A 17,531-nucleotide genomic window follows, 5' to 3' on the forward strand; every position below is an offset into this window, starting at 1 on the left:
CAGAAGAGAAAGCATGGATTCTTGTATCGAGGATCCAAAAGACATGCCAGCACAACATTTTTATTCTCTTCATGCTTCTCAAAGCGTTTGGGGAGGCTGTCCGTCATGACCTGCCTTAATATTTTAGACAGATTTCCTTCATTATGGAACTATTCGAGTTCGCGGCCACACACATAATTTTTTCTGGCATGATGGACATTTCTACAAGCAGGATCGTGGTGTTGCTATGGCCAAGTGGGAGGAGGACGTCGTCTGTGTCAAATCTAGACCCAATATTCTTTTGTGGGCCAGATACATCGACGACATCCTCCTCCTATGGGATGGCTCTGAGATTGATTTATCACTCTTTATGAGCTCACTCAATCAAAATGAGAGAGGGATTAAGCCAAGTTATGAGACGAGCATGGAAAGTATCAATTTTCTGGATCTTGTTATTTCTGTCGAGGATGGAAACTTTGTTACATCAACATATTTTAAGTCCACAGATAGAAATTCATATATATCGAAGGACAGTTGTCATCACTCTTCCTGGCTCAAAGCTGTTCCTAAGAGCCAGTATCTCCGGCTAAAAAGAAATTGTAGCAACCCTTTAACCTTTATAAGACAGGCTGAAGTCCTGACTGAACGGTTTGTAGAGAAGGGATATAGCCGTGAATTTCTATCAGAGACATTGAGCCATGTTAATAGTCACGATAGAGTTAATTTACTGAAGGACAAACCGAGCTCGGATATAAACAATACATTTAAGAGCCCTTTTGTCACAGACTATTCCTGTCAACATGGGAATGTAAAGCATATCATTGCGAAACATTGGCATGTTTTAAAGAGTGACAATGTTCTCAGTGAATTTCTGCCTGACAAACCTCAGGTTGTGTTCAGGGGATTACCCTCCCTTAGGGATAAATTGGCAACGAATGTTCTGAATCCCCCAAAAATCCAATCAATGTTCCTTGCTGGTCTGACTGGGTTCTATAAATGTGGCAGATGCCAGGTATGTACCCTTAAATGGTTGCAAGTCCAAAAGGACTACCAAGTTTAGCTCAAGTTGTACTTCTAAAAGTTATAACATCAAGCCCTTTATCACATGCTCCACTCTTGGTGTGGTCTACATGCTCATGTGCCCATGTGGCCTACAATATGTGGGCAGGACCAAGCGTCCTCTACACGTACGTTTAAACAAACATATCAGCAACATTCGTAGTGGTTTTACTGAGCACTCGGTCTCAAAACATTATTTGACTGCCCACATGAAGGACCCTAATCCGCTTGGACTTAGACAGGCCATTTTTGGGATTGGGGGCTATGGGGATATGCAGATAGGCATCTCGCAGGTCGATTGATGCCATAAAGCAATCCTTTGTCAAAAGTTTTTTGACCGTGAAGATTGAGTCCATACAGAATTTTTTGTATAGGACCAATCTGTTCAATGGCTTCAGGTTGAGAATGAGTCTGAAACTTCCAGGCAGCTTTTTTACCATGAATACATGGGAATAAAACCCTTGATAAAGCTTCCCCTCTGGTACTAGAGTTACAACTCCCTGGTTCATCAGATCCTTCAAAGGGTTCTTCATTGCTAGGGATTTGACTATATCTCTTGGTAGATTTGTCAATAGATACCTCTCTGGGGGAGGGTCCGAGAACTCTATTCTGTAACCTTGAGACAGCACAGAGAGAATATAGTGATTCTCTGTAATGCTTGCCCAAAAAGGGGGAAAACGCTGAAGTCTTCCCCCTACCTGCAACCGGTTGTCATTGCGTTTTGCTGGTTGCAGCAGGAGGATGTAAAAGGACATTACTTTTGCTTTTTCCCTTTCCTGACCAACCTTTCTTCCTCTCTTGAGGCTTACTTTGTTGTTGAGCCTTTTGAGGAGGAAATTTTTTTCTGCCCGACTGATTTTTCTTTTTGACAGGGAAAGATTTTTTCTTGTCTGCAGTCCTATCAAGCACTGCATCTAAATCTGGCCCAAACAATAAATCCCCCTGAAAAGGTACTCCACGCATTTTGTTTTTAGATGCTGTGTCCCCTGGCCAGGTCTTTAACCACAGCGCCCTCCTAACCGAATTAGTAAGGGCCGCGGACCTTGCTGTCATTCTGATAGATTCTGCAGATGCATCCATCCGAGACATAGGCTACAGCAACTGACAGGGTTGAAAAGGAGTCTAGGATTTCTTGCTTTGGCGAATCAGCTATTATATGAGCCCTAAGCTGGGTCAGCCAATACTCCATGTTTCTGGAGACGCAAGTAGTCGCCATTGCTGGCTTAAGGTTGCCCATGATGCCAAGCCCTTTTTAACTGCTGATCCATCTTCTTATCCATGGGGTCTTTCAGAATCCCCATGTCCTCAAATGCTAGATCAGAAGATCTTGAGACTTGAGAAAAGGCTGCATCAAGTTTTGGAACTTTATTCCATGGAGCTGCTGGGTCTTCATCAAAAGGAAACCTTCTTTTGTGTGCTTTAGCAAAGAAAGGTTTCTTTTCAGGATCAGTCCATTCCTTCTTGATTGCCTCAGAAATAACTGAATGGTCTGGGAAGGTACGCTCCTCCTCTAATCCCAAAGTTGCATGGACAGCTTTTAGGAGGGCATCAACTTGTTCCAAAGACAATTTATATTTTGAAGACACATTTTCCAGTTCGTCTTCCTCCTCTTCCGATTCCTGGGAATGTGAGGAGGAAGGACCTTCCTGGTTCAGAGGACTCTCTTCTGCCGCTTGTCTCATGGATGGTTTCGTGAGGATTTAAATGACTTAATTGTAGCATCCAACTCTTTAACAGATGCGATTATGTCGCTGCAAGCGTTAGACGCTTCCTCTTTCACTAATAGGTCAATACATGACTGACAAAGTTTTTCTCCAGCCTTCAGAAAGTTTGGACTTGCATGAAGGGCATTTCTTTTTATTTCCAGGTTCAGAGCCTTTGGCCTGATAAGAAAAAAAAAAAAAAAAACACATCCATACGAGTCAGCCTAAAACCCATCAAGATGCTCATCACAGGTGCACAGTGAGAGATCTTAAACACTCATGTGCCCACCGCCACCAGGGGGGAAAAAAACACTCACACCCCCCTAAGGGAGAAGAGAGCTAGAGAGAGACCCCAAAGTAAATAAGGGTAGAACCTCAGTCTACCGCTTACCTGGGTCTTGCTGGTGCCAGTGCCTGTTCCACTCGCTGAGGATCCTGCGTCCATGCTGAGGCAGCAGCGTGATGCTGGTGGTGAAATGCCAGTTCCGGACTCCACTAGTGTCGCTGCACCGGACCAGAACCAGCTAATAAGGCAACAAAACCTGTTCCTCCCTCAGCGCTTCCTGTGGAAATGACGTCTATGCCCTGCGCCTGCTCGTAGGATACCGCCCCTTCCGGTTACCTCACTTCCGGGGGGAAATAGCCTGGCTGACCTTCCCAAGATGGTGGCGGCGTTTGGCTGCTTGGACAGGAAAAAAGATGTCCGCGCCTGTAGCTTGCCAAGGAGCAGCATCCCTGAGCAGTCCTGGCTCACTGAGCACCGATGAGGGAGAAGGAGCCCATGCACGAGGCACTCTCTAACCAGTGAATGGGAGTACCAGACTCTCTGAAGTAAGAAAAAACAGGTGGAATAGGGAGACAAAAAAAACTCTCCACGGAGAGCTCCTAACCCCCACATGTGTTCGCGCCGGAGGAAACACAAAAACTGATAAGTGGAAGTAGCCTCCCTTTTAAGAAGTTTGGTGGAGGTGTGTTTTCTGTCAAGTGGGTGGAGCCACGCTCTCTCAAGGTGCTGTCCTGAAAGACGATAAGGGAAAATTAACTTAAGTAGTGAAACCGTGTACAGCAAGGAGTGTAATATTAGTCAAGATAGGACATTACACATATGTGAAGCACAAACAAAAACAATTCAATTAAATTGTCCCAGTGAATGATGTGGTTAAAACGTGCAGCACACCCTCTATGGAGAGGAAAAAACAATTGCTGGTAAAGACTTGAGGTTGCTCTGTGGAATTAACCATCTGTGATTCTGGTAACTTTCACATGCCAGATGTCAGATCCTCTATGCAGCACAGCTCATACAAAACAGAGAAAAAACAAAGACTCATGGTGCAATACTGCTGGACCAGGAATACAACAGACTACAGCTGGTATGACTCCTAAAAAACGCTCAGGTTGATGGTCTCCTCATACGGACATAGAATCCGTCAATCCCGTCATTTGGCTTCTCCCCCACGAGTAACGTCACTAGACACGTGACTTAGTCTCTCTGTTTTGTATGAGCTGTGCTGCATAGAGGATCTGACATCTGTGCATGTGAAAGTTATCAGAATCACAGAAGGTTAATTCCACAGAGCAACCTCAAGTCTTTACCAGCAATTGTTTTTTCCTCTCCATAGAGGGTGTGCTGCACGTTTTAACCACAGCATTCACTGGGACAATTGAATTGAATTGTTTTTGTGCTTCACATATATGTGTAATGTCCTATCTGGACTAGTATTACACTCCTTGCTGTACACGGTTTCACTACTTAAGTTAATTTTTGGCGCATATTATTCATATATATTCTTCAATTTTCCAAGCTTGTAGCATCATACTCAAAAAGACTCGAGGCTGTAATTGGTGCCAAAGTTGCTTCAACAAAGTATTGAGCAAAGGCTGCAAAACAATGATGTACATGTGTTTTTTTTTCTTTATTTGTAATAAATTTGCAAAGATTTCTAACAAACTTCTTTCACACTGTCATTATAGTGTATTGTTTGTAGAATTTTAAGAAAAATAATGAATTTAACCAGTTTTGCAATAAGGCTGTAAACATAACAAAATGTGGAAAAAGTGAAGCGCTGTGAATACTTTCCGGATGCACTGTATAATATAGTAGGCTGTATATGTGGGACCAAAAAACTGATCCTAGGATGATGTACCTGGAGTTAAACTTTACACATAGTTATTCTGAAAACCCTATAACCTGTTCGCTTTGGCTTCTGAGTTCTGTAGTATAAGGAAGGGAGGGAGAGAAATACATAAGAAATGTGTACATTGACTTCTTCAGAGAACAATGTTTTACAGCAGCAAATAATGGTATAAAACAGCAAAACCATTGTAGCATGCTTAATCAGTGTAAGCAGTATTTATCATTACCGTTGACACTACAAAAAGTTCCACCTCAGTGAGTTTGTATGGTTATTGGGTAAGCTGATTTTATGGAATAATGGTATGTGCAAAGACAATGACCAAAACATGCTTTAGCTTGTAAAAATGAGGGGACTGTAGGGTCGGGCCAACAATAGGCCGCGGACTGTAGGGTCGGGCCAACAATAGGCCGCGGACTGTAGGGTCGGGCCAACAATAGGCCCTGGACTGTAGGGTCAGGGTAGGAAAAAGGCCGCGGACTGTAGGGTCAGGGCAAGAATAGGCTGCCTATTGTAGGATCCAAAGCAAGAACATGAGAAAAACTAACAAACACCTTTCCATCTGACACCGCCATACAATGCAACTTCTAGGTATTTTGAGTGGTTCTCTAAACATAACATTTGGTTAACCCTCCGATGGGTTTTTGCTTTAAGTATGTAGGCTTATCATTAGTTATACAGTTACCTGACTAGATTTAGCATCATGGTTTCTAGACTAGCTTGTCCCAAATGTTCAGAGCTGCCTTCTGTGTGATTATCAAGCAAGTTCTTCAGGATCGTAATCGTCTGTTCAACAAATTGAGTGTTTGTGTCATTGAGCAAAACCTGTAATGCAAAGAACAGGACACACTGTAATAACTATTTTACTAATGAAACCCAAGGGAAACAGCAAAAGTGGATGTATAAGAAGGCTGCAGAAAGATGCACTGCTTGCTTTTTGGCTTAAACTGCTAAACCAAAAACAATTAGCACACGTTAAACACAATTGGGGTTATTTACGAAAGGCAAATCCACTTTGCACTACAAGTGCAAAGTGCACTTCAAATTGCACTGAAAGTACACTTGGAAGTGCAGTCGCTGTAAATCTGAGGGGTAGATCTGAAATGAGGGGAAGCTCTGCTGATTTGGTTATCCAATCATGTACAAGCTAAAAACCGACGTTAGACCTACCGGTAACGGAATTTCTATGAACCTTCCAGGACGGCACCCGAGAGATGATGGCTCCTCCTGCAGGAAACACAATCATATGACAGTTTAAAAGGCCCCGCCCTTCCCCTTGTTCCCCAGTATGCAATAAAGTAATCCTGAACTGGTTCACAAGGGACGTAGTCCTTATCGGTACTTACCTTTTTTCTCCTTCCACATAGGGTGGGAAGTAGGCCTGCCGTCCTGGAAGGTTCATAGAAATACCGTTACCGGTAGGTCTAACGTCGGTTTTCTCTTACCACCTTCCAGGACGGCACCCGAGAGGATAATGGAGTAATAAACACAGGCCTACCTTCAGGGTGGGACCACAGCTTGTAGAACCTTTCGACCAAAGGCTAAGTCTTGCTGTGACAACATTTCCACACGATAGTGCTTCAGGAATGTATGACGGCTGGACCAGGTGGCCGCACTGCGGATTTGTTCCCAGGAGGCCCCTGCTTTCTCAGCCCAGGAAGTTGCTATGGCTCTGGTAGAGTGAGCCTTGATCTTTATGGGAGCTGTTGCTCCAGTGCATACATAGGCTTTGGATATTGCTTCTCTAATCCATCTTGAGACTGAGGTTTTTGATGCCTGCAGTCCCTTCCTGGGCCCAGCGTGTAGAACTAGTAGGTGATTAGATCTCCTAAAACTCTTAGTTCTCTCTAGATAAGTGAGAAGACACCTTCTTACGTCTAACAAATGAAATTTCTTTTCTTTTTCGTTCTTTGGTTCAGAACAGAAGGACGGCAATATTATGTCTTGCGTCCTATGAAATAGGGATGCCACCTTAGGTAGGTACAGGGGGTCTGCTCTAAGGGTGATCCTATCTGGCTGCACCCTCAGAAAAGGCTCTTTCATGGATAGCGCCTGCAAATCCCCTACCCTTCTGGCCGAAGTAATGGCTAACAAAAAGGTCAACTTTAAGGTTAGAAACTTAAGGGAAACCTCTTCCAGAGGTTCGAATGGGTGTATAGATAACGCCTCTAACACCCTAGTTAAGTCCCAAGGCGGACAACTATATTTTTGGACTGGAGAAACTCTTTCTCTAGCTAACAAAAAAAACGTTTTATAAGGTCCTCTTTCGCCAATCTTTTATCAAGATAGACTGAGAGAGCCGTTATTTGGACCTGAAGGGTACTAACTTTTAATCCTAAATCTACCCCATCCTGGAGGAAGTCCAGGATAACCGGGATAGAAGTTGAAGATACCTGTCTTTCCTTACGCCAGGAACAGAAGGTCTTCCATACTTTTTGGTAAATCTTTTGAGTTACTGGTTTCCTGCTCATGAGGAGAGTATCTATGACCTTCTCTGAGCAGCCTTTGCGTTCTAGAATCTGGCGCTCACTAACCAGGCCGTTAGCTGAAAGAATTCCGGCTTTGGGTGGAGTACTGGGCCCTGCCTGAGGAGATCTGACCTGTACGGGAGTTTCAGAGGTTCTGCCATGGCTCTTAGGTTTGCGAACCAAGTTCTTTTTGGCCACCATGGTGCCATCAGAAGAATCTGGCCGGGAGACCTGCTGAGTTTCTGAAGAACTCGCGGAATGAGCGCCACCGGCGGGAAGGCATAAGCCAGTCCGAAGCGCCAGGTCTGGGATAGCGCATCCAGACCTTCTGACTGTAGTTCCCAGGAAATCGAGAAATACCTTTCTACCTTCCTGTTTTGTCTGTTGGCAAACAAGTCTATTTCCGGTTTTCCGAAATACTGGACCAGGTGTTGAAAAACCTCTGGGTTCAGTTCCCATTCCTCCTCCCTCAACCTGTGACGGCTGAGGAAGTCTGCTTCTGTATTGCTCGTCCCCTTTATGTATATGGCTGAGATAGAGAGTACTCTTTCTTCTGCCCATATCAGGATTTCCTTGGAAAGTTCTAGTAGGGGACTGGACCTGGTCCCTCCCTGGTGACCTAGGTACGCTACTACTGTAGAGTTGTCTGAGCTTACTTGGACTTCTCTGCCTCCGATGTCTTCCTGGAAATCTATTAGGGCTTCCCCCACTGCTCTGAGTTCCCTGTAGTTGGATGACCTGCGAGCTAGTGAGCTGTCCCATTGCCCCTGAGCTTTTTTCCCTTCCAGGTGGGCGCCCCACCCCCAGGAACTGGCATCCGTGGTAACCTTCACTGGGTTCCACTGAGCCCATGGTCGCCCTTCCCTCAGGTTTTGGGGAGATGTCCACCATTCCAGGGAGGTCAGAACCTGGGGGGTGGAGTAGTATTTCCTGATCTAAGGACTCTTTCTTTTTGTCCCATGAGGACAGGAAGAAGAAGTGTAATGTCCTGGCATGAAGCGGAGCCCAAACTACCGCTGGGATGCTCGCTGACATCAGGCCTAGGACTCTCAGAACATTTCTTCTGGAGAGTCTGGGGTTTCTGATAAGGTTCCCAACTGCTGAGGCTAGCTTTAAAACTTTTTCTTCTGGTAAGAAAAGTCTCTGCTGCCTGGTGTCCACTATGTATCCCAGGAAGGTCTTGACCTGTTCTGGTTTGAGGGAGGATTTTTCTTTGTTGACTATCCACCCTAGGCTCTCCAGGAGTGCTATTGCTTTGTTGGCATCCAGCGTGACTTGGGCGGCTGATTTTCCTGAAATCAGCAAGTCGTCTAAATAGGGTATAAGGGATATGCCCTGAAGGTGCAGGTATGCCACCGCTTCTGCTAGGATTTTTGTAAAAATCCTTGGGCTGGAGGTTAGCCCGAATGGTAGTGCTCTGAACTGCCAGTGGAAGGTTTCTCCTTCCACTACGACCGCAAACCTCAGATATACCTGGTGATCCATGTGGATTGGCACGTGAAGATAGGCATCTTTGAGATCTAGGGTCACCATGAAGGCTACCTTCATGAGGTTCTTTCTTACCGAATAAATACTTTCCATGGTAAACTTTTTGTATTCCAGAAACTTGTTCAGGTTTCTCAAGTTTACTATTAGACGGTATTTTCCGGAGGGTTTTCGCACTACGAAAATATGGGAATAAAATCCCTGGTACTGCTGAGCTTTTGGTACTGGTACTACCACTAGTTGTTTGGCTAACTCCTGTATGCCCTCCAAGAGGGCAGACCTTTTCAGGGTATCCCTGGGAAGGTGAGTGAGGGTGATCATGGTGGGGGGTGTAGCCAAAAATTCTAGGCGATAGCCTTTTTGAATTATTTGGCGGATGTAATGACTGTTCGAAATTCTCTCCCATAGAGGGAGGAATTGAGACAGTCGACCGCCCACTCTGACTTCGGCGTCACTTGGACGGTTTGTCGCTGGGTTTTGGAGGAGGGAAAAGGAGGTTGTTCTTCCTGTTCCCTTTGCCAAAGTTCCAACGACTGAAAGGTTCCTTTTTGGCTTTTTGTCTACCCTGCCCCTGGGGGCCTCGAAAAGTTTTCTTGAAACCTTCTTTTTTGGGTTTAACTGGGAATTTTTTACCTTTCTCTGATGACCTAGCGAGGACATCATCCAGGTCTTTACCAAACAAAAGGGAACCTTGGAAGGGGATGCCACAGAGTTTACCCTTGGATGTAGCATCTCCCTCCCAAGCCTTGATCCAAACTGCCCTCCTAGCAGAGTTAATGAGGGCTGCTGTCTTGGCTGCTGCCCTTGCAGATTCCGTAGCTGCATCTGCCAGGTAAGCAATCGCCTTCCTTACCACTGTAAGTGACTCGACTACCTCCTCAGCCTCTGAATTCTGGGCGAGGTGGTCGGTGAGTGTCTCTACCCAAACATCTGTATTCCTAGCCACACATGCTGCTGCTAAAGCTGGACTTAGTGCTGCCGCATTGGCCTCCCAGGCTTTTCTAAGGAGAGATTCTGCTCTACGGTCCATCACATCCTTGATGTTACCCGCATCCTCAAAGGAGAGATCAGACAATTTAGTGACTTGCGACAAAGCCGCATCAAGTCTAGGAAGCTTAAAAAATACTTCCTCATCTTCCTGGGAGAAGGGGAATCTTCTCTTCCAGGTTTTTTGTTTGATTATTCTCCTTTCAGGGTCTCTCCACTCCTGAAGGACTAATTCCTTAAGGGATTTGTGCAGGGGGAATACTTTAGATTGAGAGTCACTCAAGCCCCTATAAACTTTATCCTGTGCCGAGGTAGGTTTAGGGGTCTCAGGAATTTCCTCTGTGGCGTAGATTGCTTGGAGGAGGCTCTCTAGATCTTCTACAGCAAAGAGGTGTTTTCTTAGACGTGTGTCTTCCTGAGACTGGCTGATGGAGTCTCCATCTACCTCTCCTGAGCTGTGCCTAGACCTAGGCAGACTGGCTACCTACCTCACTTTCCTCACCGTCTGCTTCCCCCAGGGGGGGAATTTGTGAAGGTGTGAAGAAAACACTTGGGCCCCTAGAAAAGGGGGTCTCCTGAGAGGAAGTGCCTTCCTTAGGGGTAAGTTCCTCTGTTTCGGTCTGTGCCGACTGCCCGGCTGCCTCCCGGAAGGCCTTAACAGTTGCCAACATTTCTGTTTGCATGGATGAGAGAAAACTCTTCATCATGGCAGCAGCCTCCTTTCCTGCCAGCATATTTATACATTTATAGCAGAAAGGTTTTGTGTAGACTTGGGGAGCTTCTCTCTACAGTTCCCACACTTTTTAGAGGAACTATGCCCTGTAGCGGAAGGAGACTGAGCTGAGGCCTCCTGGGGTCCGCTGGGGGGTTCTGAAAGACATGAAATGTACATTTAAATTGTCTTTCCCCAAGACTGCTGGCTGTACTGGGGAGGGGAGGAAGTGGACGAGAAGGGACCAGATCCTGCTCCGGTCGTTCCCTAAAAGTTTGGGAACTCTCACCGCTTCCCTCCTCCCTTTCCAGGGGGATTAGTACTTACCGCCCCCCGACCTGGATCTGCCAGCGGTCGTGTCGGTCTTTCCGTCCTCTTTCATGAGGAGGGTGACTCGGTCCTGGCTGTCGGTACTCCTGTACTAGTTCACCGCAAGCCGACCCGTCCACCGCCCACGCCGTCTCCACGTTCCGCTAGGAACTTCCGGGTTACGACGCCTGGAACCGCCCACTTCCTGTGATGCAGTTCCTGTCTCAGAATGAGGCCTGGAGCGCGGCGTTTTGAATCTTGGAGACCCGGGAAACGGCGATTCGAATGGTGGTGGATTCGATAGCACACAGTGATGGCTCGCCTCCCCGCAGCTCAGAGCACTGGTGCTTACATAGGGCGACCTGTGAGTTTGGACCGAAGTCTACAGGTAAGTTCAGCCCTCCCCGGCCTCCCTTAGACCTGTCTCACAGGGGTACCTTCGACCCTCCCCAGTCTCTAGGTTTCCACTTAACAAAACAAACGTGTCGCTGTGTTGGAGAAACACAATCAATACTGGGGAACAAGGGGTAGGGCGGGGCCTTTTAAACTGTCATATGATTGTGTTTCCTGCAGGAGGAGCCATCATCTCTCGGGTGCCGTCCTGGAAGGTGGTAAGAGAAATGCATTTTTTTTTTTATTTCCTTGCATGTCCCCCTCGGCTCTACAGTGACTGCACTTCCAAGTGCACTTTCGGTGCAATTTCAGGAGCACTTTGCACTCACTTGTAGTGCAAAGTGGAGTCGCCTTTCGTAAATAACCCCCATTAACATCATAAAGCACATTTTACTTACCTGTCCTTGGGAGTCAAAGAACTTGCTAATGGTGTTCTTCATTTTGTTGAACAGCATTGAATACAAAGCAGGGCTCAACTCTAAACCAACCAGGTCTTTGATGTTTGTCCGAATTTGAATTCCAACTTTCTCATTGTTGCAAACCATTAATGAGAGAAGCCGATCAAGAAACTTGCTGACTGGAGTTTCTGCATTTCCTTCAGTAGAAACCATTGAGATAACAGAACCTTTTCGCTCATTAACAGGACCCATAGGGGGACTGTAAGTAACTAGTCCCACAGTGCTGCGATGCTGCAGACAGACTCCACCAAGTGCAGAAAGAAAACCAGTCATGTTAATCCACTCCTGTAGTGAGTCCGTGTCAGCCAGGTCTATGGAACCGCCTCCACTTACATGAGACATTCGCCTCTTCACAATGGTTTTATGAAGGCTTTCTGTGACCTGAAAAAAAAAAAAAACACACATTTAAGATTGGTTACCATATTACTCTTTTGTATAGCAAAAATCAACCCATGAACAAATTAATTACCAGTCAGTTTTAGAACAGAAATCCCTGCTGATTATTTTTTTTCTTCATTATGCTCAAACATTTAGAAAACCGCACATTGCTAAAAAGTAAAGCAACAAGCACATACACTATATTACCAAAAGTATTTTGACACCTGCCTTTAAACATACATGAACTTTAAAAGGCATCCCAGTCTTAGTCCGTAGTGTTCAATATTGAGTTGGCCCACCCTTTGCAGCTATAACAGCTTAAAACTCTTCTGGGAAGACTGTCCACAAGGTTTAGGAACGTGTCTATGGGAAGGTTTGCCCATTCTTACAGAAACACATTTGTGAGGTCAGGCACCGATGTGGACGAGAAGGCCTGGCTCGCAATCTCCGCTCCAATTCATCCCAAAGGTGTTCTATCGGGTTGAGGTCAGGACTCTGTGCAGGCCAGTCAAGTTCCTCCACCCCATACTCACTCATCCATGTCTTTATGGAGCTTGCTTTGTGCACTGGTCCAAATAATTTGATGGAGGGGGGATTATGGTGTGGAATTGTTCCTTTAGTTCCCGTAAAGTTAACGCACAAGTGTTACTAGACCCAGTAAGATAAATATGGTTAATCTGCCCCCCTCCCAACAGCTTATAAATCATCTTTTTAGATTAAAAGGGGGGGGGGGGGGGGGGGGGGTTGCTTGTCCCCACCCCCTTTTCTGTCCGGCCGGGCTGCGTGCTCGGATAAGGGTCTGGTATGGATTTTGGGGGGACCCCCCATGCCGTTTTTTCGGCGTAGGGGTTCCCCTTTAAATCCATACCAGACCCAAGGGCCTGGTATGCTCTTGGAGGGGGAACCCCTGCAGTTGTTTTTTTATTTAAAATTTGGCGTGGAGTTCCCCCTCAAGTTCAGCAGAGCACAAGTCGCATGCTAAAGTCGGAGCATGCAAGACGGCGACGGACCAAAGTAGTACAGGGAGCATTTTCAAAGTCGGACCAGTTAAGACGACTCTCCTAGGGAAACACTGATTTTCACACGTTACGAAAGGGGATCTCCCAATGTCAGAACGTTTGTCGCACCAGTGTTAAACCCGGCCTTATGCCCCTTTCACACTTGTGCGACTTCAAAGTTGCGCGATTTCACCGCAAATTTGCCGTGTTTCGCGGCCTGCGATTTTGACGAGACAGTCATACGACTGTGGATTAGACTTTGCCCCACAACTTGATGTACTACTTCAATGAGCAGGGACGCGACTGATCCCCCCAATAATTAGGGAGAACTCCGCGCCAATTATTATTTTTTTTAAACGGCATGGGTTCCCCCTTCATGGGCATACCTGGTCTGGTATGGATTTAAAGGGGAACCCCCACGCCAAAAACGGCATAGGGTCCCCCTCCATAATCCATACAAGACCCTTATCCGAGCACCAGCCCGGCCGGTCAGGAAAGGGGGTGGGGACGCCCCCCCCCCCCTGAGCCGTACCAGGCCGCATGCCCCCGCATGATTTATAAAGGGCCTCTTATGACGTCACAGTCCCAGCATGCTCCGGGTGGTGACGACATAATTACCCCGCCCCCTTATGTCGTCACCACCCGGAGCATGCTGGGACTGACATCATAAGAGGCCTATATAAATCACCGCGCACCCGGCATTACAGCGGGAGGGAGCATTGAGTCATCAGAAGAAAAGAAGAGGGAAGAAGGGGACGAGGAAGACGGAGCTGGCCGCCGCTAGCAAAAGAGCTTCAAAGAAGATAGCGGCTGCCGGCTCCGAAGAAGGCACCGGAGAGCAGGAGAAGAACCGGGGAGCACAAAGAGCAGAAGAAGAGAGCGGAGAAGACCCCCAAAGTCAGAAAAAGACCCCCAGAGAGATCCCAGATTCCGATAAGCCCCCGCCCGCAGAACCCAACAAACAACGATCAGGGTTGTCGGGAAGGGGCCCTTGTCCTCATCAACATGGGGACAAGGTGCTTTGGGGCGGGGTGTGTTCGCTCGTTCCCACCCCCTTTTCTGACCAGCCTGGTGCTCGGATAAGGGTCTGGTATGGATTTTGGGGGGGGACACCACATCGTTTTTTCAGGGTGGAGGTTCCCCTTTAAAACCATACCAGACCGAACGAAGGGCCCGATATGCTGATGAAGGGGGAACCCATGCCGGTTATTTTTCAAAAAAATTGGCGTGGAGTTCCCCTTCATGCACAAGTCGTGTGTACAAGTCGCATGCCAAAGTCGGATCTGTTAATACGGAATCCGACTTTAGAAAAAAAGGTAATGCAGGAACTACTTTGAAGTCGGCACGACAAAGTCGTGCCAGTATGAATGGTAGTCATTGAAAATCATGAAGAATGACTTGTCACACGACTTTACAGTCCAAGTGTGAAAGGGGACTAAGGCTGGGTTCACACTGGTACGACAAACGCTCCGACATTGGGAGCTCATGTCGCACGACGTGTGAAAATCAATGTTTCCCTATGGGAGCCGTCTTAACTGGTCTGACACAAGTCGGTCCGACTTTGAAAATGCTCCCTGCACTACTTTGGTCCAACTTTGATCCGACTTCAGTCCATTGAATATCATTGAAGTCGGATCAAAGTAGGAGCCTTGTCCTTACCATCCGACTTTTGATATCCGACATGGTGATTACAGCAGCAGTAAAAGGAATTCATCTCACACTTGGATTGTTTTGATTGGTCAAAGGACAAGTCCGACTATCAAAGCTGGATCAAAGTAGTATCCTGTTCATTTAATTCGGATGGATGTATGACTGATGTTGCAGAGCAAAGTAGGATGACTGTCCTGTAGTATCAGTGTGAACTCAGCCTAAACCACACTGCTGCGGTCTAGTGTGCGCCAGCTGTCAGTTGCTGTGTTAACAGGCCCTAAAAACTCTGCCAGAATGATACTGTTGTCAGTGTTCTCCTGTTGGAGGGACATTGTTTCCCCCTCTAATTTCTTGTACCAGAGTCTCTGGGCAGATGAGGTAGGGGAAGTTCATATTTGGTTTACCAACAGCAATAAAAATCGGACCGATTTTAAACTTTTTCTATCCTGTTCAGAACAACGGTGAAGGTTTTTGCTAGATTTGGAATTTAAAATGTATCAAAACATGCTGTGTTTTCATCACCTGGCCATCTTCCAGCTTAGTCTTTGGGAAGTTCAGAATCAACTTTGTGGCTTGCTCCCACTTCGTATACGTATCTTCCCAAGCCTGGAGACAGTAATGGAGATAAATATAAGCAAATAAAAAATGTATATATAAATTTACACACACACATACACCAGACTCACTTCTGTGTTTCCAGGAGTGGGATGTTCTATTCTTCTTAGCAAAGCCATGACACGTTTCTGTAGAGCGGCTCTACCTATAAATGTACACAAAGTAGCAAAGTCAGCCATATATATGGTCTTAGAAAAAAGTACTTTATACTTTAAAACGAACGTTGGCTTAAAGGGGTTGTAAAGGTTCATTTTTTATTTTCTAAAAATAGGTTCCTTTAACCTCTTCAGACACGGCCATAGTAAAATGACGGCCACAAGGTGGCTCTAAAATGCAGAGACGCTGTCTTTTTACGGCCTTGGGTCCTCCGGCCACTGGGGGGGGGGGGCACGTGCCCGGCGCGTCACCGAGATGCCGATGCGCGTACCTGGCAGCGCGATGTCTGACAGATACCCGCGATCGGCAGTGACATCTCGGTGTGTAAACAGAGATCCACATCCTGTCAGGGAGAGAGGAGACTGATGCTGTATCCCTTGTACATAGGGACACAGATCAGTCACCATCTCCAGTCAGTCCCCTCCCCCCACAGTAAAAATCACTCCCAGGGTACACATTTAACCCCTTCCTCGCCCTTTAGTGCTAACCCCTTCCCTGCCAGTCACATTTATACAATAATCAGTGCATATTTATAGCACTGTTCGCTGTAAAATGTGAATAATCCCAAAAATGAATCAAGTGTCCGTTGTGTCCGCCGCAATATCATGGTCCTGACAAAAATCGCAGATTGCCGCCATTACTAGTAAAAAGAAAAAATAATAAAAAAAATGTCAGAATTCTATCCCCTATTTTGCAGCCACTATAACTTTTGCGCAAACCAATCACTAATTGCGATTCCCCCCCCCCCCCCCCCCAAAATATGTAGAAGAATACGCATTGGCCTAAACTGAGAAATTTTTTTTTTTTTTTTTTAAATTGGGATATTTATTATAACAAAAAGTTAAAATAGTGTATTTTTTTTCAAAATTGTCGCTCTTTTTTTGTTTATAGCGCATAAAATAAAAACCGCAGAGGTGATCAAATACCACCAAAATAAAGCTCTATTTGTGGGAAAAAAAGGACATCAATTTTGTTTGGGAGCCACGTCGCACGACCGCGCAATTTTCATTTAAAGCATGACAGTGCCGAAAGCTAAAATTTTGCTTGGGCAGGAAGGGGGTATATGTGCCCAGTAAGCAAGTGGTTAAAGCTAGTTCATTGTTGGTTCACTTACCTTTTCCTTTGATTTCCCTTCTAAATGTTTTTTTTCCCTTTGTCTGAATTTCTCACTTCCTGTTGCTCCTCAGTAAGCTGTTCTGGCTGACTAACCCCTAGCCAGAACGGTTCGGATGATAGGGGCAAGCTTACTGAGGAGAAACAGGAAGTGAGAAATTCGGACAAAGGAAAAAAAACATTTAGAAGGAAAATCGAAGGAAAGGGTGAGTGAACCAACAATGCACTAGCTTAAAGGAACATATTTAGAAAATAAAAAACGAACCTTTACAACCCCTTTAACACATAAAAATGCTTAAAGAACCCAAATACAATGCCAAGTATATAGACCAAAACAATACAAAGGGCCTAAAGTAAAGGCACATGGGGTAGCATGAGAATTCTAACACACGTAAGCATGCTACTGATACCAGCCTGAAACTTAGAAAAAGCCATTTAAATTACAAATTCTGAACCTGGTGACACAGGTAAGACAATTAATCGGTTTTCATAGCACAATATAGAACAAATAACCTGAGCAGAAATTTCTACAGATTGCATATAATACAAACTCAGATACTCTTATACGCTTACCCAAAGACATCATGTTGCTTACAGATGCAAACTCCAAGAAAGTGTTATAATTTGGCAAGAAATTATGAACAGATACTTCATCAACCCCACAACGTATATCAGCCTCCTCACACAGGCTTCGAAAACAGGACATGGCCACTAGAACAGCTTCAATGTCTGGGCTCCAGAGAAACATGTACAGACAAACCTCTAATTTAGTGTGGGCTTGACGACATATTGGAATTGCACTTCCGACAGCCGCACACTCCTACAAGAAAGGACCAGAAGTATGATTTACATTGTGTACTGAGAAAAACCCAGGGAACATACAGTATTCGTTACAGTTAGATTTGAAACGGAAATGGACAAAGCTTATACCTGCTC

At 45.7% G+C, this 17,531-nt stretch overlaps 1 protein-coding gene across 4 annotated transcripts in view; it reads right to left on the minus strand.

Moving 5' to 3' along the window:
• The window catches only part of NF1 (neurofibromin 1), a 317,171-nt gene that overhangs the window by 173,566 nt on the left and 126,074 nt on the right, over nt 1–17,531 (minus strand). For all 4 annotated transcript variants that reach the window (XM_040336668.1, XM_040336666.1, XM_040336665.1 and 1 more), the window contains exons 17-21: nt 17,169–17,415; nt 15,398–15,471; nt 15,234–15,317; nt 11,626–12,066; nt 5,559–5,698 (exon numbers count right to left, since the gene is read on the minus strand). In XM_040336668.1, coding sequence (XP_040192602.1) covers nt 5,559–5,698; nt 11,626–12,066; nt 15,234–15,317; nt 15,398–15,471; nt 17,169–17,415 — 986 coding nt within the window. The remainder of the gene's footprint in view (nt 1–5,558; nt 5,699–11,625; nt 12,067–15,233; nt 15,318–15,397; nt 15,472–17,168; nt 17,416–17,531) is intronic.

The sequence above is a fragment of the Rana temporaria genome, chromosome 2 (genome assembly GCF_905171775.1).
Source record: "Rana temporaria chromosome 2, aRanTem1.1, whole genome shotgun sequence".
Lineage (NCBI taxonomy): Eukaryota > Metazoa > Chordata > Amphibia > Anura > Ranidae > Rana > Rana temporaria.